This window comes from Rhyacophila brunnea, unplaced genomic scaffold (genome assembly GCF_057557595.1).
Source record: "Rhyacophila brunnea isolate RB1 unplaced genomic scaffold, BYU_Rbru_1.0 scaffold_15, whole genome shotgun sequence".
In the NCBI taxonomy this organism is placed as follows: domain Eukaryota; kingdom Metazoa; phylum Arthropoda; class Insecta; order Trichoptera; family Rhyacophilidae; genus Rhyacophila; species Rhyacophila brunnea.
Window position 1 is genome coordinate 4,367,797 of NW_028232806.1, and position 21,732 is coordinate 4,389,528.

Consider the following 21,732-nt stretch of genomic DNA (forward strand, 5'->3'; position numbering starts at 1 on the left):
TCAAAATTTGAAGGTTTTGACTAATGCCAGTCAATGTAGAAAGGTCTTTTCTTTATAATTCAACAAAAAAAATAATCAACAATTTCTTCAGCGGGTCATAAAATCGAATAACCCTTTCTAGGATTAATCATTAATTCAATTATAAACAGGAATGTCTGAGTTGATTATTTGTTAAACTGTGTGTATTGCTAAGTTCAATTGAACTAAATAAAAAATAAACACATTTACTGAACGACAAAATCTAGGCGATAACCGGTAGTCGCTGTAGTCGAAGTGTGATTAACTAAATAGGAGGGGCTTGTTAGTTGACAGTTTTAACACGTGGACAACTCTTCGATAACCGGACTTCATTGCAGTCGAAGTGCGGTTAAAAGTGGGAAGGGCTTATTAGTTCACAATTTTAACATGTTGACAAGAAGATCTTGTTAAACAGTACCTAAAAAATCAAGGTTTTAACATTGAAATGAGAATTTGTACAAAATTTTCAAATGCTATTGCTATATCTAGAATAAGGTATTTTGAGTTGTTTCCCTATAACAGTTGAGTATCGATGGTCAAAGAAAAAGAAGAATATTTTCTCAAGGTTTTTCAAAATGATTTATTTTCAAATAATATGTGTATCAGATTTTATTGATTTTGTCCTAATTTCTGTAAATTTCAAACATTGAAGAAATAACCAACACTTAGATACAAAATATGAAGTGTAATTATTAATATTTTTAAGATGTAAGTACTAATACTAATATTCAGTCAATATCGACAATTTATAAGGTACGATTCGGCTGTGGTGTTTGCACTTGTCGAATGAACACGAGTATCAATGTCCAGTAACCATATTACAAACTTAAGTCTTGCTAAAACCGATATCAAGTCATCTTGCAAGAGTGATAATTCATAAGTTACAATGTAAAATATCCGCATTTAAACGCCGATAGACAAACACAACCGATACCCGTAAGTGTAAGTCACCAAAAGGTTTTTTCTTCTGTCTTCCAAGATGTCAGTGGTGTATTACTTGAACAGACTTTCCGAATTGATTTAAGTTACCGGGAACATGTGGCCATTTACTGAAAGAATAATAAACACATTAATTTTGTTAAATTTTAAAATCGCTTAATTTTAAGCGGACAACAGCTATACCGAATCAAGGATCTACGAAACCTTGGGGTTCCCAGAAAAGTTTGCAAAAAAAAGTCGATACCGTAATAGGTATAACAAATATATGACGCGTCTAATTACAAAAAGCGACAAGTCCACAATTCAATATTTTCGGGAAACAACGTTTTTATGTTTCAAGCTTCAAATATTTGTTTTAACGTGAGATTATTTTTTTCGTTGTATTCTATGTCTAAATTAGAACCAAATGGCAATTTGTTTTAGCCGATAAACTCTTAAATGTAATAAATATAGGCAACATAAAATTGGACATAGCGCTACTTGTACCTCACTTTTTATTTTATTGCGCATAAGGCATATATTTCCGTGGCACTGTCATGAGTTTACCAGATGCTACAGTATGGGAGACGCGATTTCCAATATTGAACGTTTTCTTATTGGTTGACTTACGCGCGAAATCAACCAAGCTTTAAATAATATGAAACACGGACTTAGTACTTTTTGTAATAAATCGAGATTTAAAATATTTTTTTTCGTAGGGTTATGTCGCGTTTTGGAATTTATAGGATTAATACATATTGTGTAAAATTATACAAAGAATACGTGCGTATTTTTTTCTCGATTTTCACCAAATGCGGACTTATCGCTTTTTGGAATTCTTTTTCTTTCGACCATGTCCGATCCTAATAGGATGAAATGGGCCTCCACAGAGTAGAGGTTTGTATTAACAGATTTTGTTTTTTACGAGAAATGGATGTCAGCCACTTGCTCAACCTATTAGGTCCATACCCTGACTCGCACACAAATTGAAAAACAATATGTGCACTTGCCAGACCCAGGATTCGAACCTGGGACCCACGGCGTGATAGTCCAACGCTTAAGCCGCGTGGCCACTGTGGGCATTAAATTAATTAATTAATAATTTTTGGAATTAGACGCCTCATATAGTTTTTATAAAAACATGTTTTGATTTGCATTTGGGCTAGTATAGAATACTTATTTTTATGATTGATTTACTTATTGATTACGGTGGTACCGGAGAAGTAAAACGCATGGACCCCGTGAAGAAATTATGGTTGCTGAGAGCAGGGCCGGTTCTAGGAAGTGCGAGACCTCTAACTATGTGGTACGTATATTATTTTCTCCTCAATAGGGGTCGTATGCATGAGATTCCCAAAAACCTTATAGGCTATAAACTGCACGTTTGTATGCATGAGTACAAACGTAATTCGTTGTTTAGTGACGTCATCATGTGTCATGGTGTCCGTATAATGGCAATCTTATAAAATTTCATTACCCGATCAATAATTCAAAATTTTGAAATTGTAATCATTTATACCAATCACCGTATGACACTAATGATGTATCCAGTGTATTTGAGAGTTGTGCCTTGATTATTACAGTTATCTTACAATAATTAACTAGGTAGGTAGGTACCATAATATTTTTAAGAATGCAGAATGCTTCCAATTGCATATTTTAATGCCAGATACAGCAGTAGGTACCTATTTTTGCGGTCGTTTAGCGGAGATATTTTATCGTAATCTTACGTAAATCCATCTTATCTCTCCATGAGAAATATTGCGCTTTGTAAGCGAAATAGGTACGAGGCATTGTATCAGTTACCTACTAAAATGACATTTAAAAGTGACAGATGAAGCAGCTATTTTGAATGGTGTGTGACGTCAGATTGCTTACGTCATAAACAGTCCTATACGCTATATGATGGAAAATCGGTTAAATAGCTTATAAAGAATTTGGCAAACTCATACATACGGCCCTAAGTGGTTGATAATGGGGGAGGGGGGGGTTGCTTTACAGTCCTCTTTTGTAATGTATTTTAATTAAGTTTTGTTTTGAATTTAAATATTGCACAGATTATTACCAGTGAGATTAGGTTCGCTCATATTTCTCTGTTCATTAAAAGCCATACAGAAGTCGCCGACTTTTTGAATGTCCCCGCTTTTACCGGAGTATAATGTTAGTGAGTGTCTCCAGACAGATGCGTATCCTCTGGTCAGCCGGACTATATCTCCGGGAGCCAAGAGTTGACCGGCTACGTCCCAGACCGACACGTTCACGCATGCCGTTTGGTCTGCTACCTGTGAAAATAGTCATCCGCATTTGATAAGAGGCTTCACGTCTCCGGAAAACATCTCAACATCCCACACGTCTGATGGAAGCTACCTCCTCAGCCTGAACCTCAAAGATGCTATGTATCAGCCGCAGAACAGATTAATAAGATAGAAATGGAAAAACCAAGGCTTTGAAGCAGGATACATTATGACTGTCAGGCCATAAAATGACTGTTTTCAAATATGGAATGCGCGTTACATTTAAATGTAATGTATATTATTATTATACTATTGAAAACAACATATTCCTGAAGGGCCACCATGGATTGTAGAACTATCCTGAAAATGATTGACTTGAAGATTTTTAAAGAGGAAACCCATTACTTAAGTAATGAGTAAATGATAAATTATAGTTTCTCTTCCATGACAGAGCATAGAACTTTATCGTATAGATGTGTTAACAAGAGTTGAGGCAAAGCAATACTCACACAGACGCATTGTTTACAAACAGGATGTTTCAAATTTTTAAATCGACATCAACGTATACGCATGTTGTCCTCTTTTCGCTATAAGCGCAATAAGTAGGTGTAAGCAAGACAAACAGCTGTTTTTCGTAGACGTTGTGCAATGCCCGTTGCCTCAGAATGCACCAATACACACTTACTTTCGTATCTGTGTTCGCCTCAACTTTCATTGCGAAACCTTATTATGTAGTTTCGACAGACTGCTTTTACACAAGGGTTGGTTGTTAGGTATTTACCCAACCCATTAGGTGTATGCAGTGGACCGACAAATAGATTAAAGACATTGAAATAAACAACAGTCGAACACGCGACCCATGGAACAAGTGTTCTGGTCCTTAATCGACATCGGGCACATATGTAAGAGAAAATATTAATAGAAGTGTATCTTTAGTCTGAATCTCATTACATGTTCCTCAAAACATCGTCAAGCGATAGTAACGAGCAAGTAAATTTAATAATGTTCACGCTATTGTTGGATAGGTACCTTAAATGTTCTGACTTCTCTATTATCCTTGGTTATCGTCGGCGGACCCACTTCCAGAACGATAAATATAACATTGACATTCTTTAAGCCTGGTCTAAGATCTTTGATCAAAACGTATTCCATGTCATTTGGGTGAATCGGAGCAATTTAGCCAAAGAAATCGACGTCCAGTAAAGTCAAACAAAAGTGACAGATAATCCAAAGACAATAATAAAATTAATTAATTATTTTGCGAAATTGCCGTCATGTCATTAGTGGTGTGCACATTATTATTAATAGAGATGTGTAAAATAGTCGATTACATTTTATTACAAAATTCAGGTCAACATAATTATAATGTATTGATCCACATAACTTGGGGTCGCTAAAATTGTAATAAATAAAATTTGTGTCGTCTTTACACTTTTAAATACATATTCGCGATGTGCCGATAGTTATAATATAAAACTTCCGAGTAAAATAGCTTTGCAAAAGTATTGGGTAAAACAACTTTCAATAGAAAAATAGGAATTCCTAATTCTATTTGTAAAGTATTATTAATTCTTTCATATTATTACAATATTTCTTGCAACGCAGCACAAAGAATAGAGAATATTATGCAGAATCTATAGGTCCCCCAATATTTTGTTATATTTTTACTATCTATTTATTACAGTGGCTGCCGTATATACCTACCTACCAATTAAAAAAAATTATTTTAGTCAGGAAATCTTCTTTACTATTTCAATGTATAATAATATGAGTTACCAACCATCTATTATGTAAATAAATTCGGGTGATTATAAAACTTATTTACCCCGCGCATATTACCGGGATAATAAAAATGATTATTGTAATAATTAATAATCTTTTGTTATAGTAGTTACCTACGTAGTACCTAGTTCAAATGTAAATTTGTGATTATTCAGAATTAAATTACCTATATCATCAGTTTCCATATTATTATAATATTGTAAATAGGTAGTTTAATAAACAAACACAATAATATAATAAATAGGTACTGAGTTACCTACCTGTAAGCTAACAGTATAAAAATAAATATGCAATCAATATGACCTGACATACCCGTATAATTTTGCACACATTATAGAATTTAAAAATATTTTTTATTTCATGTAAAAACAGCGCTCGAAATGGAAAAGTTTACGAACCGGAGCGCTCGTCAATTTTTCTGAAGATATTTAATAGTCATTAAATCGTATGTGTATTTTATAAAAATAAGTGTGTTAGATTTTCTATTCTATGGCCTATCTAGCTCATACGGTCACCATATTTTTTCCACGAGACGGAGCGATAATTTTACAAATTTCAGGAGCCGAAACGGCGCTCCGGTGCGTTCCGTTCCATTTCGAGCCCTGTAAGTAAAAATATTCATTCATAATAATCGTTGAAGTAATCATTACGCCAGACCTCGTTATTGCTACTTTTCAGGTAGGTACCTAATCCCAAACACAAATTTAATTGATTGAAATATCACTGATCTATCTTGATAGGTAGGTACCTATCTTTAAATAAAACTTTCATTTATCTTTGAGAATAAATTATTAAATACGAAAAAAATCTTTTCAGCTTCATTTATATAAGTGTAGATATTAAAAAACATTAAAAATAGAATTTTAATGTACAACTTATTGAAAAACAAATTTTGTAGGTACATACTTTAATAATATAATAGATTATTTTCACAAGCTTATGCAAGCTAGAATTTTTAATATTGTTTTTACAATCTTTATTTTACACCAAAACTACAATTTACCTAATTGGGCTGATATAAATTACTTACGACTATTATTCTGTAATATACTTGGTAATGTTATAACTGGTAGGTACCTATTCAATTTATTAAGCGCTGCAACCAATGACATTAATATGGATGAATCATCTGGGGAAAAAAATGACACTCACTTTACTGTCGGGTCTGCCGAATGGCATAATCTGTTCTAACGCCATTACAATAAAGGTGATATTGTTATAAATTCCTGATGCTTTTTGTTGGGTCTGCCGAATGGTTCGGTTCGAATGGGCTCGCTCAAATGAACATTGACATTAGAAACACTGCTCTAACGCTATTACAATAAAGGTCATATTGCTATAAATTCCCGATGCGTGATATCGCATAATGGTAATTGCGTGACGTCTACCTATACATGCGAATGCGCGAATTTACTTGCTAGCTACTGTATTGAGTGCGTCGTCCATTAATAATGTCATTGGCTGCAACAGAATGAGGTTATTTCAAAATGTATATGATTATTAGATAAAAAAAATAATCTCATAAAAGATTTTAACACTAATAATTATTGAAGTACAGGTGATTAGCCGAGTATGGGTGATATTTAATTAAAAATATATTATTTTCATACAACATAGTTACATATTTATAATAAATGCAACTGTGTTGTATGAAAATATTAATATGTAGGTACCTACCTAACCAGTTTATTCCCAACATTTATATTTTTATTTTTTTAGTTTGATTTGTTTTACTTTAATCACTAAAACATAAATAAATATCAATATATTCGTGGAATAATAATAAAGCATGATTTCAGAACGAGACCTCATTTACAGAATGTTGATAATATTTATGTAAGTACCTATTATTTACAGTCGCATATTTTTTAACTTGAATTCGATTTACTAGGTTCGTGCCGGTGCACTTAAAATGTTGGTTCAATACTCAATAATTATATAACGCCAAATTGTGTGTCCATCTCTAATGTATTTTTGACGAGCTGTGTTAAAAATTGTCTTTGAATGTTCATAATTTAGTGATTCCAAAGCATTTGTTTCACAAATTGACGATTTAATTGGAATAAAAACTTCAAATGGTGTACATTTGGGGGTTTTTCATCACTTGCATAAGTAATTTTAAAGCAAAATCGATTTATATTAGTGCTGTGCTACGCTCGTTGAAGATTATCGTCGATTACTGTCGGCCATTTTGCAATGCTATACAACGCCACTGTGACTGGCCGCTAACATCTTTTCAACATGTCGCCCTACAAACGAAGAAAAGTTAAGCGCGTTCTCTCCTAAAATCGCACATAGTTTGCACTCAATAGCCTAACAATATTTCAATCCATATTGTTTTGGTTGGAAGTTTGAATTTGTGTGAGGTGTGTGATATTTTAATTATTAATTGCGACGTTAAATACTATGAAATTTGTTATCAGAATTAAGCGGAATCGTTGGAAGGGCGCTTATTCCGCAATGTCCGACGCCGTCGTGTAATATAAATAACGAGGTTTTCGAATAATATTCTGCTTGTCATAATCAATCCCAGTTGACCGGCGGCTGTCAAAAATGCTTTTGCAATTCTAATTCCTCGCGAACGTTCGAGAGTATTGTTTTGTATTCGCTAAATTACTCTAAAAAAAACGTTTTCAAGTCGTATACAATCACAATTTTGATAAGGACATTTCTAAAGAAAAAGAAAAGAAGAGACGCGTTATTTCAAATGTCGTTTGTGTCATAATATTGTAAATGCAGTGATTCCTGTTTTACAGCTATGCAGTGTGTATTGGATTTTTGTATTTTCATTATTTACGTAATGTGAATGTTTAACTGCAATCTAAATCGTTGATAAAAATTCTGATACCTATGTAATACGCTTATTCAATCTAAATGACATTACTGTTTTGTCCATTCACAGTGTATTATTAAACTTTAATGCATTCATTTATGTTTATTATATTAATAGTATTATTATAATGCATTATTAATGAGTTTACGAAGTCTAAATAGTACAAAAGTTACGTATTTTTCTAAAATGTCGAGCGTGCGAAGTAGTGACATCTCAAGTGTATGACAAAATACACATTTTCGTGTTTAAATTTCGAATAGCTAATCATTATTATTCATTTGTTTCATCGGCTACTTAGTTATCTTTTAAAATGGCCATGTATATAATTAGACCATACTAATTTTATTTATTGTATTATTTTAAATAGGTGTGTAACGTTTGAAAGTTAGGTTAAGTTTTTTGACACTTGGTACTGATTCAAAGGTATTTTTCAACATCAGTCTATTTATTCTACATTAATAGCGCCTGTACACGTGCATGGATTTACTGGCACCGATAGTGTGTAAATTGAACTATCACGATAATACTTAAATCATTTAGTGCTAACACCGCGACTGGCGCGTTTGGAGTAGTTGGCCATTAGATATAATTAACATGATATTTAAATGTGGTAATTAAAAGGTCAGCAGTGATTATGTTAACAACTGTTTCAACGTAATAGTGCTGACTGTCTGGTGTCAGCAGGTATGCTAGTATTGTTCTGCTATACACCCACCCACAAAGGCCGCGCGGTTTAAGCGTCGGCCTTATAGCGTCAGGTCCCAGGTTCAAATCTTGGGCCTAGCAAGTACACATATTGTTTTTCAATTTGTGTATGAGTCAGAACCTAATAGGTTCAGCAAGTGGCCGACTTCCATTTCTCGTAAAAAAAATCTGTTAATACAAACCTCTACTCTGTGGAGGCCTATATGATCCTATTCGGATCGGAAATTGTCAGATGTGTATTGATTATTTAAAATAATATGTATTAAATTAGTTTTTGCTAAAAACATTACTCTCTCCCTTAAAGTTGTGTCTTACTCCGCAGGGGCCCATTGTGTACAGGGGTGCCACGTGGCGTGAACATTACCGTAGTAGTCTCCATAATAATATTGACCGTTTTACCACTACCCTAAATATAACAATAGTTCTATGTTCCATCTGTAATGATAGTTTTGTATTTTCAGATTGGTGCATTGTTGGATAATTTCAAAGTGGCGTTAGGGGAGGCCAGGGCTCTCCGTTTGCGACGCCATGTCTCTCATTCTGTGCCTGGAGGACTCGGCAGGACAGGACACCGAACTAGAGGTCAATGAAGGAGATGATTTCGCTTCCTTCCTTCAAAAAGCAAAGTAAATATTATATATCGTCATATTCTATAATTGAAATATCGAAGTTTGCTTGGCTTTGTCGGTTCTGATGTCCTTGCAAACGCTTGCTGAAATAACTAAAAATGCGTATCATCGTGCATCCGTAGAATGTCAACATATTATCCACAACACTTGCTGGTGTAAACTTATTGCGTATTTTTGATTTACTGTTTTCAATTTAAAAAAATTGTTAGGAAATTTTGTAGGTTTTGAAATAATTTTTGACATTATCCTAGATCTTAGAGATATTCTTAACAGTTAACGTGGTAACATGTTATCCTTAATTTTTATTGTTCCAAATTAACACGGAAGCAATTCCATAAACAATGTTATTATCTAAAATAATTGGTAACGCAGTGATAATTCGTAACACGGTGAAAAGTTAGTACACATGTCGTGTGGAATATGCCTCATTTTTGCCAAGCTCGATTATGTTCGGTGTATGGTCGAATTCTGAGATGAATAAAAACATTCTATTACCATTGTGAATGTAAATTCATTGTTATTTTGATTAGGGATTATTAATCATACTAATTTATTTTTAGGGATATTCTCGGCTATGATGTGGACTTGGCTAGCATTACCGGGGATAAAGATGTCCAGTTAACGGACAACATTTACCAATTCCTCATCGCCAATGATGTTGAATGCGAAGAGATAGAAGAAGAGACAGCCCCCATAGTCAAAGAAGACGCAGTCACCCCGCGGAAACCGCATTCACTTCCAAAGGCAGTCGAGGAGACAGTAGATCAAGCTGGAACAGAAGTCGATAGCCTGGAAGAGGAATTAAAAGAACTCGAAAATGACATGAAAAGTACAAATTTTGAGACCGAGGACAATACGGTGGGGAAAGATAGCATAAGTGAAAAGCCTACTGATGGTAAGATATCACCGGAAGATTTGGATGAAGTGGAGGATGTTGAATATCTCATGGACGATACGGAAGAGGAAGAGTTACTGAACACCGTGGAAGATAAACAACCCAACGAAGATCCGGAGGAGTTTGCGGAAATCGAATATTTGGACGATGATGAAAATGAGGGACAGCTCGAAGAAGAAGAGATGGAAGTGGAAATGCTCGATTCCGAACTCGAGGAAGATATCATGCAAGATCTTGGTATTGGAGACGCGGGAGAAGCGTCCGAAGAACCACCACAGCAAAAGAGAAAAGACAAGAAGGTTTCTTTTTCAGAAATGGTCGGGTTGAATAATGAAATAGAAGCCGATAAAGCATTACTGGGTAGTTTGAACGATGAAGAGTCACTGCCGCCCAAGCCGGAAGGTAAACAATACACCAGGAAACAGTTGTTGGATATTTTGGAAGATTCCGCTCATGAAAATTCTGATGATGACACCGATTTGACGACCAGACAGAAGATTGCGAATCGAGGCAAGCGGAAAGTCGATTCTTATGATAAGAAAATGATGAAAGATCTGTTTTATTCGACGCCCGCCCAAGGGGAAAAGAAAAAGCGGCGCGTCAGTTTTGAAATAGATACAAAAAAAGCACCGCAAACGACTAAAATGAGTCGGGCACAGATGGAATATTTAAAAACGACCGTTCGACAGCCACTTATTGAAGTTATAAATATGTCACTGAGCGATATTAATTTATGCTTAGGTTCCATTGAAGAAATTCACAAGTTTATTGAAAGAGATAGCGAGTTTATTATAAGTACTAAAAGCAAGGCTACGCCCACAGGTGATGCGAAATATCTGCCATCCAAGTATGAAGACGTCGATAATGATGGTATATACGACTATCTGGACAGAGACGATGCCGCTTTTGATCCCAATGACGACGGTCTTTTAACTGTCATCAATGAGAAGCCCCCGTCAAAAAAAGTACAAAAGCAGAACAAAGAAGATGTGATTTCAGCCATTGGAGGTATTCAGCCTCTTCTCGGATCCACTACCCCCACACCTAGAAAGCGGGGTAGGCCGAAGAAATACGATACTGTGCCGACCGTGCCTAGGCCCAAGAAAGTCCGACAGGAGTCTGTGGAGTTCGATACGTTTGAGGATATTAAGAAGGAACCCTGTATTGATAGTGATGATGATGATTATGTGCCGGGTAAACACGTCGATTGGACCAAGAACAAGCCTAAAGGGAAGAGTGTGGGCTTCGTTTGCAGGTAAAAAAAAATATTAAATATTTTTTAATCTATAGCTGTTGGTTAAATAAAGGGATGTTATACATTGCATTGTGGACATATTTTACAATGTTTTGAAACAAAGTTCTTGTGAAATGTATCATTTTTAAGAATAACATAATAATATGTACCCTTTAAAACCTGTGTATGTAACCCTGACATTTTTAAAGGGATTCGGGTTCTTGGGGTGTCTTTTTCCAAAAAGTTTTTTTTTATTGGTTATAATATATTTTCTCAGAAGTATTTTCAAAATTATGTATGTTGAAAATTTTATTTTGTATGTTATAACTCTATGATTTTAAACTATTATGTAATATCATTATTGGTCTTTTTAGGATGTGCGGTGCTTATATGGCCAAACTAGGACAGGTCAACAGTCACGCTTTGTCACATAGATTACCAGGTCGAGCCGTATTCCCCTGCATTCTTTGCCCATATGGTGAGTCATGATTTTTGTCTATTTGTGTCCAAAGATGTTAAAGAATAACCCTGTGGATCAAGTCCTTTGTATTTCAGATCCATTTATTCTATTCATTCTAAGATCAAAACACCTTGCAATAGTATTTCAAGATAAAAGAACTTTTTTATACAATGAATAAATAACATGTAACCAACACAAGATGCCAACAGAAGCCTAAGTTAACCCTTAATAATCAATCATCAGTAAAAATTCCAGGTGGACCTTTGCCGCCTTAGGCAGACTCCTCCATTCTGTTCTCCGTTCGCTTTCTTCAGTTGATTACTCCCAGCGCTTGAAAGTTTTCTGGAGTTTATCAAGCATTCGAATTTGTGGACATTGTGGGCTTACTGCACTCCTTTCTGATCCACTAATTATGAAGCGTTTTGATATCACATGGTGGTGTGGTCTCTTGCATGTTCATCAAAGAGTTTTGAGGTCAAAATTGTAACGACATTGCCAGATGCGATCCTCTCAGATTGAGTCAAAAATCTTTGGCAAACTTCTTGACAATATTTGTGAATTAATTCATTAATTTTATCCTTTCAGGATATACAACTTACTCGGAGCTCTGTAAGCATATCCGGGAAGAGCACGATCCAAAGAAAATGGTGATGCCGAAGAAAGTCATCGGAAACCTGCCAAAACCGATGGTCGGCGTCATACAGACTCCCAAGAAAGGCAGGGGGCGCCCCAGGAAACTTACCGATGAGAGGCAGAGGCAGCAAGACGACTCCCTCGTCGGCAGAATCATCTCCAATTACACACAAGCCATGCCTAAGTACAACAAACCTAACTACACCACTAAAAAGCAGCAGGTTAATAACAATGAGTCTTTAATCGGCAAGATAATTCAACCTCACTTTAAGATTCAGCCCAACTTTGGTAACAATGATGACAGCGAAGACGTCGAGGACGTGGACATGCTGGAAGAATGGCTTGACGACGAGGAGGAGCTCTATATCATGGAGATGACGCAGAATGCTGTCGCTAATATTCAACCGAAAGCCGGTGAGTTTCAATTTCAATTTTTTTCCTTATGAAGGTCTTAAGCGTCAATGACATTGAGCTACTTTACAAGCTGCATGTTGGCGAATTTACAATCTGCTTGTAAACTCGCCCAGTGTCATCATCGAACAAGCTAACAAGCAGAATGTAAACAATCTACCGAGAAAAGTTGAAATCCGGTTAACTTTACACGCTACACGCTGGCGTGTGGGCCTACTGCGTCTGCACAGTAGAGCGATGGTAGCGACCTCCCGCTAAAAAAACGAACTACTCAACACGTCCTGTCAAAATAGTACCGAAAATGACGGTTTCAACTCGTTAGCTTGTTGGCTTCTGAGCGAGTGGAAAGCTTTGTGTGTCATCACAATCGCACTAGCTGACTCCTCGCTATTAAAACGACTCTTTGTTTAACCGTCATAGTGACTTGTTTCAATAATTATGCTATTGTGGAAAGTGGGAATATGCCTTTGTGAGGTTATATATCTACAATTTAAACGAGTATAGACATCTAGTAAAATTCAATAATATGTAGGTCATGCATAATGAATAATCTTATTATCTTGAAGTGTGCATAGCATAGGCAGATGTTGATGAGAGTGCCCCACTCCGCTTTCAGTGGGCCTTGCGACTAAGAAGAGAATAGCTGAGGGTTGAAAGAGTACAAGTGACTTATAATTAAAAAAATGATTTAAGAGCAGTCTTGACATTATCACTGATGTGTGCCTATTTATACCTAAACGAGGATTCAAACATTGTAAGGAAAGTTATAGCTATTGTATTTTCAACATTGAATTACGTCCCATAGACTGTGTATACAATGTTTTCATAGTATCATATCTAATTTGAATGTTTTTGTTTAACATGCACTCCTTCTAATACTAATAAACTAAAGAAAATTATAAGTTAATTTGGTCAACTTGGTTACCTATGCACTTGGATCTTTTTAATCTTCAGCTCCTTAATTGTATTGTCGTTTGACCATTCTATAAGTGGCTTAGACCACTTTTTTGGTTTCTCTTAATCGTATGAAATATGAATTGAAAACTAAAATACCCATTCAATTAGCCTCATCTACGATAACGACACATTAGAGATAAATATCGTAATTGCATCGATGTTGCTAGCAAAGTTTTTGCTGATTTGCTTTTTTTTCTTAATATAAAGTGTTTTTTGTAGCAAAAACTTTTATTTATTGTGTGTCAAGTGGAAATAGTGCATGGTTATTCATGAAGCAACTTTCAAGACAAATGGACTTCGCTTTGATTGCATTGCGAGAAGAGAAATAATACAGGGAGACTCCGCCGTTAGGAGAATATTATCCCAAGAGAGCCCGATTGACCGGCCAATGAAGTTATTTGTCCTGAAAGTTGCCCTTTGTAATTTTTCAGAGGCTGAGTACTCATCTGACCGGTCAAGGGCGGCGCTCGCGGGTAAACGTGGCGAGGATAATGTCTTTAAAACCGACGGCGGCCTTCTGGATGCTTCCGCTGACATCGTGCGGAGGATCAAGAGCGAACTGCTCGCCGACCGGGGAGAGTGTGAGATCAAGAAGCTCAATGTCAGCACCACTATCGGAGAAGACCACGTCAAGTCCATCGAGAATGACAGGATAGCGTTCATGAGCAGTATCAAAAAGATACCTGAAAAGGTTCATAAAGACCCGAAGAAAAATAACGGCGAAATCAAAATTGAATCTTTTAACAGTTTTCCTACTTTTGTGTCCTCCACCGTGAAAGAGCCCGTGCAGAAAGTTGAAAATCAAATCAAGGAAGTTAAATCTGGCAAAAGTATTATGGATATCGCGTGCGCGGGTATTTTGGATTTGGTCGACCCGTCGTTTTCTGCAGAAAATGTTGTCGACATGCCTTCCTTGGATGTGGACATCTCGGATACTAAAATCGATCCGAATGCAAACGTCAATTACAACTTGGAAGATGCGCTCATGGAGTCAAAACAGTACGATCCGTCCATTCTGTCCATCGAGGAAGACCCTCATGAATTCGGTTTAGATGACAACGTCGGTAATATGAACGCAGTCGGTGATGGTATCAAAGCTTTTGTTGATTTAGATACCGATATTGAAGTGGGGGAAATACGAGATGAAGAAATCGCGCAGCAGAATGATGTATTAGATAAGCTGGTCAATATGGCGGCAGATAGTCAGAGACTGCCTGAAATTATTACGCATTCCGCTGTCACTGATATGCCGAAGCTTGATGATTTAGAGAACGTTCCGGATGCGGAACTTGCTGATTATCAAGACGGGATGGAAAAACTTCCAGAAGCTGATATTGACAGTGACAGTGTCCAAGGTAAGGAAGTGAATGTTGAAAATACGGAAAGTTCAGTTGATATTTGTAATAAAACAAAATCTAATATTGACAATGAAGACACTTTAATGGATGGCGACACTGAATTAACGGTTGATGGTGAATCTTCGCCGATTCAATCAAACTTCGATGAGACAGAAGGCGTCGCGCAAACTGCTGAGGAAATTCTGCAAATGGATCAAGAACCGCGCTGTGAAAATGAATCTGAACATCCGGCGAGTGATCAGGATAAAACGGTGGAAGATGATATTGATGAAAAAGATAAAATAAGTTTTGTCGACGAATCTGAGAAATCTGCGGAGGTCGATGAAGTTTCAAATGTCGATATAGATATTCCAGATCAAATGATGCCCGAAGATGTGTCGGCAATGGACGGAACTATGCTATGTATTGACGAAAATGATGACAAAATAGAATATAATGATTTTGCCCAAGGTTCAAAGGAATTGGACGGCATGGGAGAAATTTCTGATGAAAAATCATCCGATAATATATGTCTCGATGATAGCTTGTCTAAACTCGGTAGCATGCCCAGCCTGCATGTTGACAGTGACAGAATAGACGGAGAGAGCTCGAAGAGTGAAGAATCAGTCAACGTTCAGAGGGACGATGTAAAAGAAACGGATGAGAGCTCGCATGAAATTGAAGACGCAATGTCCAAACTTCACGGAGATACGCTTTCCATCGACGACGAAGAGGACAAAGTAGACAATCTTATTAGCAGGGTCAGTACTGAAAGTAGTGAAGAAGCTTTTCCAGTTAGTGACGATATAGTTTCTTCTAAACTCTGTTCCAGTGACGTATCGCATGACGCCGATGATATCGTTTCATCTAAACTCGACGATCTGTCAAGTGACCGTGACAATGTCGCCATGATGGAATGCGAGAGCAAAGACGATAGAGAAGAACATGATGTCAAAACATCAAAACATCAAAATTCGGCATCCAAACCTGCCCAAGTGGAAATATCAAGTGATGACGACATTGTAACAATGGATTATGATGATTTCTCAAATGAACCCATTTTGGAAAGTGGTGAAAAATCAAAATCCGACAACATCGGTGATAAAAAAAATTCCAAAGATAACAAGAGTCGCTTTAGAGAGTTTTCAAACTCGTCAAAAGTCAGTAGAGATATTGAAGACAGTGACATTTCCATCGGGCTGGAGTTCGACTACGGCAAACACCAATCGAGCAAAAGTGTTGAAGAATCTCCGTCCAAACCTATTGACAGTCACGTATCCGACGAGGACAAATTAGACTATGAGGAGTTCAGTAGTGAACCCAACGTTCCGAGCGGTGCCAGTGGCGATGATCGGAAGACGATATCCGACGAAAGTTTAGTTACGGCCAAACTTGACGATGGATTGGTTTCAATCGACGACAGTGATGATGTTATGGATTTTAATATCTCGAGAAGTGAATTGAACATCGGCGATCAGAGCGTCTGAAAGGAATCGTCGTGCAGTCAGCAGATGTGCCTCGCCGCTTCGTGATAATCAAAAGAGAGTCTTGATTAAAACGATTATGGATTTTATTATATAATCTAGAATGATTCGTTGTTGAATTATGTTTAGAAATTTTTAATATTGAGACAATTTGATTGGAATGTTTAATTATGTATTTGTTTTGAAGATATGTTTGACAGATTGGGAACAAAAGTCATGTAGTGAACGAAGATTTAGTACAAATTAAGTCATATGATTCTGTGGGCTAGCCAATATGTCAATTGTTCAGGATTTTTTATGCGGCATAGTCAGATTATGAATTAGGATTCTGCTTAATTGAGACACATCGGGACTAGGCCATTTTGGCCCAATTAATCGAATTCCACGTAAAATTAAATTAATATTATTAAAAATTAAAATTAAAAAAAAATAAAATATGTACGCATTTTTCAATGCCTGTTTGATGTAGTGCAAGGACCCAATTGGTTGGGCAAATAGCTAACAAGCATTTATAATCTCTGTTGATATGCTCTGCAAAGGCCCACTATGCTCTATCGTAGCGAACATGGTAATTTACATTTTTTTATTTGAGTCAAAGATGCTGAAGGAAACTTTCTCCAGCGCTCCCAGACTGATGTTTGAATTAGTTGGAAGTCATCTCGCATTGCAAATTCAGTTATAGCAAACTATACACTATTATCATATCGCCCGCTTCTGTCAAAAACCACAAGCATTAAACAGTTTTAAGATCAACTGAAATTGTCAATACTTACAATTATTATTAAATGCAGTTGCTGTCAAGCTATGTTAAACTCTGTAAGATGAATTTGATACGAATAGATGTTATTGTTTTATTAACATGAGCATTTCTGTTACAAAACATGACATTTAACTTGTGAACGGACCACGATATGTAGCTATTAAATCAATTATAATGCAAATGTCTGAAAAGACAGTTTGCATTGATTATTGTACATTGTATGGCAGCCAAATACACTGAACTATAATTATTTTGAATATTTAGATGAACGACCACCAGTATCTTACTGTCAACAGTGTCTTACTGAAATGTCAACTTCCAATGATAAAGATGGAGGATTATAAACAATAAACTTAAAAAACATATTAATTTTGAGTCGCTACCAATTCTACCACATTAAAATCGTCCCAGAAACAAAATCAAGTGCTTAAAAAAAATCTCTTCTCTCTTTTATTCACTAATTTATTTGATTTGTTTTACCTGTTTATTTTTATTCTTATTCATCAGGCTTTGTTCTCTCTCTGTCCAAGTTTTATAAAAATGACTAAAACAACTTATCATACCAAAAGGCAAAAACGATTAAATCAATTGCCGCAAATTTCATTAATTTATATACATATGTATGTCATATGTGAGGCGATGTTTCTGTTGCACTGAGATGGTAAGCTTTACAATTTTGTATTTTGTTAAAAATGTATAGAATCAGCATATTGATGATTATTTCAAAAATCTAACGGAAAGATTGTGGGTAAATTTACTAGATGCAGATCTATTCCAGCATTATTAACATTGAATTTTGTTAATAAATATACTTTTGATATATTCCAAGAGTTATGTATCCCGGGTTATTAGATATCAAAAATAAAATTCAGTAACAGAGCTTCCGGTTAACTAGCTATTATGTCCACATAATATTTTCAAAAATTATAATGCATAATATTTACCTTGCATGGACGTTATTATGTGAACATATTATATTCATATTATGATATTATATAATTATACGCAATATCGGAATCTGTCGATTCAACTCAGTTAATATTGCAAAAATTTTAACAGAATGGCGACATTGCAGCAGCATCAATCATGTTTAAATAAATCAGCATGTTTCTTGATTAGACGTCAAATCAATTATTTAGCACAATAGTTTTGTGGATTAATCAAATATCGAGATAATTTAGCAAACGTTGTATTGCGGATACCCTCCGGTACCAGCTGAAATTTACACCTAGAGCCGTGTTATCCGTGCTATCGATAACCCTTGAACACTGAATACACAATTGACACAAAGTTGTTATCTTAGATCACGATTAAAATCGCTAATAACATATTGTTAAAGTGTTACGCAGTTGGAATAAGTCTGCTGGAGCTGTAATTGTTTTTTTTTTATGGGTATGTCATATTTTGATCTATGGATACATTCGTCCAATTTGTTTGTGGTAAATTAATGGAGCTATTTGAAATACCGTGAATGTTATAGAATCGAATATTGGGAGTTTGATTAAATATCTTTTTGTACATAATATACATAATTATATTATAGCCCTGTAAACTTTAAACATTATGTAATCTTATAATATTACAAATGGATATTTATGTTTTTTTGTCTTGGAAAATAATTCTGTTGAGAAGAATTATTGTCAGCTGAATCTTTTAAACAGTAAATAAAGAGTCAAGTATACCTATTTAAGGATAAAATATTTTCTATAAAATTTAACAATATATTATATTTCACCGGTGATGATTGTATTTTCACTTTTATTTTAATTTTACTTTAGGAGTACCTACTTATAATGTTTCTATTATATTACAAAAAATAAAAATGACACCAAAACCAAAACAAAAAAAGAATTTGCTTGTTTTATTTATTCATCATTTGATGAGTCCATAGTCCCGGTTCCTGGTGGAATGATTCGGTGCAAAGTAAGTATGTATATTGAATGCAGATGTTGGAATTTCACGCCTCACATTGCACATTCATGTTTGAGGATATCTAGCCACAAAATTCAAACCTGGGACCCATAGATTTATTAGCTTCCGGCAATGTTCTAATGTTGCGTGTACAAAACAAATCGGGATGTACACTGTAAATAGGCAGTGTGAGATAATATTATAGACTGTCATGAAAAAGCCAGAATTGAAGTTGCGTTGGGGATGTCATATTGAAACAAAAAGGATTGATGTTGGAATCAGTATCAGAAGAAAAGTATCAATGGTTTTTTGATATTGTTAGGTGAAGAGTTGCTAGATACATGAAAACTTTCTAGAGGCTGTCATTCATACCTATAAATTTTCAAATGAGAGAATGTTCTGAGGCCGTAGGTTGCGATTTTGAATCCCGTATTTTGTAAATTCAATACTCGTTTGAGCCCAGAGTATGAAGCAGTAGATTGAGAAAAGGACTAATAAACATATCTTATAAAATATCTGTTAGAAAACCTCGGGAGGGAGCCAAAACCCACATTAAATATAGCAAATGGTAGAGAGTGATATATTTAGTGGGAATTTTCCATTGCTGGTATTTTTAGCCCAACAAAAGTGTGATTAAATGTTACTCACAACCAAAGACCTCTTCTCTACCAGATGCGGCTTAAATATATAATAAATCAAGCTGAAAACATAAGGCTCCTGAATAAATGATTAAATTAGCTGCAAGTCGTTTCATTTTGCGAATTAATTTGTATCAAATTTCATTCTATTGTACCGCACGCATCTGTTGAAAACAGCAAGCAAACATTACATAATTTATTAGTCACTCAAAGTGTTATCGACGATTATTGCCCGGTTAAACCCCGAATCTTGCATTTGTTAGGAATGCATGTTATTGTTTTTAATTTTTTACATAGGTACTTCGAACATTTCGTGTTTGACTTGTTCCAGAGCCAAAATAGTGATTACAACATACAGTCGAACAGTAAAAAATCCAAGGTTTGTGAAGTCAGTAGGTACCTACCAGCGTTCATTGCAATAAACAACTTCTTTTGTAGTTATGAATGCCATGCTTGTTTCGGGGGAAAATTCTAATTGTGTATTTTTGTTTGAATTACGACTTTTTGTGTTGTGACCGCTCATTTAAAAATACCTATTCTCTGATGTAACGAGTAACGCTTATAATGATGTACTTCATTATAATGTATTTTGCGGAAGAATTGACCACATCAATTAATTATTGTATATAAATAAAAATACAGTGGATTAAGTAAGTACTAAAACAATTAAAATTGGATTTTCACATATTCCGTCATACACAAGAACACGAGATAACAATAAAAAATATGCTGCAGACATCTGGGGACGGTTGCGGTTGACAACGTGAGCAGTCAGTGACAGCCGAATTTTTTGTGGGAAATCGAACCAGTTTATTTAGAGTAAACAAAACCGTTCATTGTTCTTGTATTCCAGTGTGTACATGATTCCGCACAAAAACGATCAATCCAAAACAATATGGCTAACTAGACTAGATAGAATATATAAAAAAAACATAAAATATCTTGTCAATTTGCAAGCTCATCACTGATTTGGATGAACAACATGTACGTCAACTGCTAAAGATACAAATGGCGGGAATAAATAGTGTCGCCACGTTTAAATGCATCAATGCTGAAAAGTAGCGTTATCTTGAAAACGGTGTTCTGAGATATTGGCAGTTAAACATTTCAGTTGATTGTTGTGGAGATACCTATTATCGAAAATATTTAATTCTGATGAATAAAGGTAGTTTGAGTAATTGAGAATACGTTTTATTAACCGGTTAAGTGCCCAAAGCGTCTTTGGACGCCCTAATTATACCAATTCTTATGTTAATTACTATGAATTAACTAATTGCGGCATAGAAAGGATTAAACAAAAAACTTTATTGGATAAACCACCATATTTTTATAATAAAATATACGGTAACAATTTTAACGCTGTTTTTCCGTATAACATAAAATAATCGTACAACTCTGATTTTGATGGTAACATCCTTTACCCTAAGTTTTTAAGTGAATCACTTGAAATGATGTCTTCATCATGAAGTCCATTTTTAACATTTATTGGGATAAACTCCAATATACTTTTTATACCAATCAGCACTTTGTTGGCTTCACAAAAGGCAAACAAAACAAAATGTCTTCTATTTTCTTTGCATCCTGTTGGATTTTATTTCCCAAAACTTGGAAAATAAATGAATACGTGTATTAATTAAGGCGCTAAGTACTAAAAATATAAAAACTGACATTTTTATAGAAAAATGTTCTACATACCAACGCCAATAACTTCAACTATAGTCTAAGTGCCTCAAGCAAGTCAAAAAAATACAGCTAAATAATTAAACCTGTCGATGTTGTAAGTCCGTTGGCGTGTTTTATTTATAATGGTGTAAGTAGCACTGCAGTGGTCAACTGCATTCAATATAAAATAGCTGACGATGGTGTGTTGATACTTGCGAGTTCTTAATACCT

The 21,732-nt window shown here is 35.3% G+C and overlaps 2 protein-coding genes across 2 annotated transcripts in view; one reads left to right on the plus strand and one right to left on the minus strand.

The window, feature by feature from the left end:
• Window positions 1-573: 573 nt before the first annotated feature.
• LOC147074825 (SOSS complex subunit B homolog) lies at window positions 574-4,388 on the minus strand. The gene is made up of 3 exons (XM_085942755.1): window positions 4,200-4,388; window positions 3,002-3,218; window positions 574-1,067 (listed from the first exon to the last, which is right to left on the minus strand). Exons 1-3 carry the CDS (start codon window positions 4,320-4,322, stop codon window positions 1,039-1,041), a joined length of 369 nt encoding a protein of 122 aa, XP_085798881.1. The 5' UTR covers window positions 4,323-4,388; the 3' UTR covers window positions 574-1,038.
• Window positions 4,389-7,163: 2,775 nt separating this feature from the next.
• The window catches only part of LOC147074826 (uncharacterized), a 42,712-nt gene continuing 28,143 nt past the window's right edge, over window positions 7,164-21,732 (plus strand). The window contains exons 1-5 of the mRNA XM_085942887.1: window positions 7,164-7,318; window positions 8,952-9,116; window positions 9,680-11,269; window positions 11,623-11,726; window positions 12,294-12,755. Of these exons, the coding sequence (XP_085799013.1) occupies window positions 9,019-9,116; window positions 9,680-11,269; window positions 11,623-11,726; window positions 12,294-12,755 (2,254 nt within the window). The 5' untranslated portion in view covers window positions 7,164-7,318; window positions 8,952-9,018. The remainder of the gene's footprint in view (window positions 7,319-8,951; window positions 9,117-9,679; window positions 11,270-11,622; window positions 11,727-12,293; window positions 12,756-21,732) is intronic.

Coding starts and splice junctions, on each gene's coding strand:
- LOC147074825 (XM_085942755.1), bottom strand. CDS start 4,322: ATGGAATACGTTTTGATCAAAGATCTTAGACCAGGCTTAAAGAATGTC. Junction 3,219..4,199: donor GAGAAGTCAGAACATTTAAG/GTACCTATCCAA, acceptor CTATTTTCACAG/GTAGCAGACCAAACGGCATG. Junction 1,068..3,001: donor GAGCGAACCTAATCTCACTG/GTAATAATCTGT, acceptor TTATTCTTTCAG/TAAATGGCCACATGTTCCCG.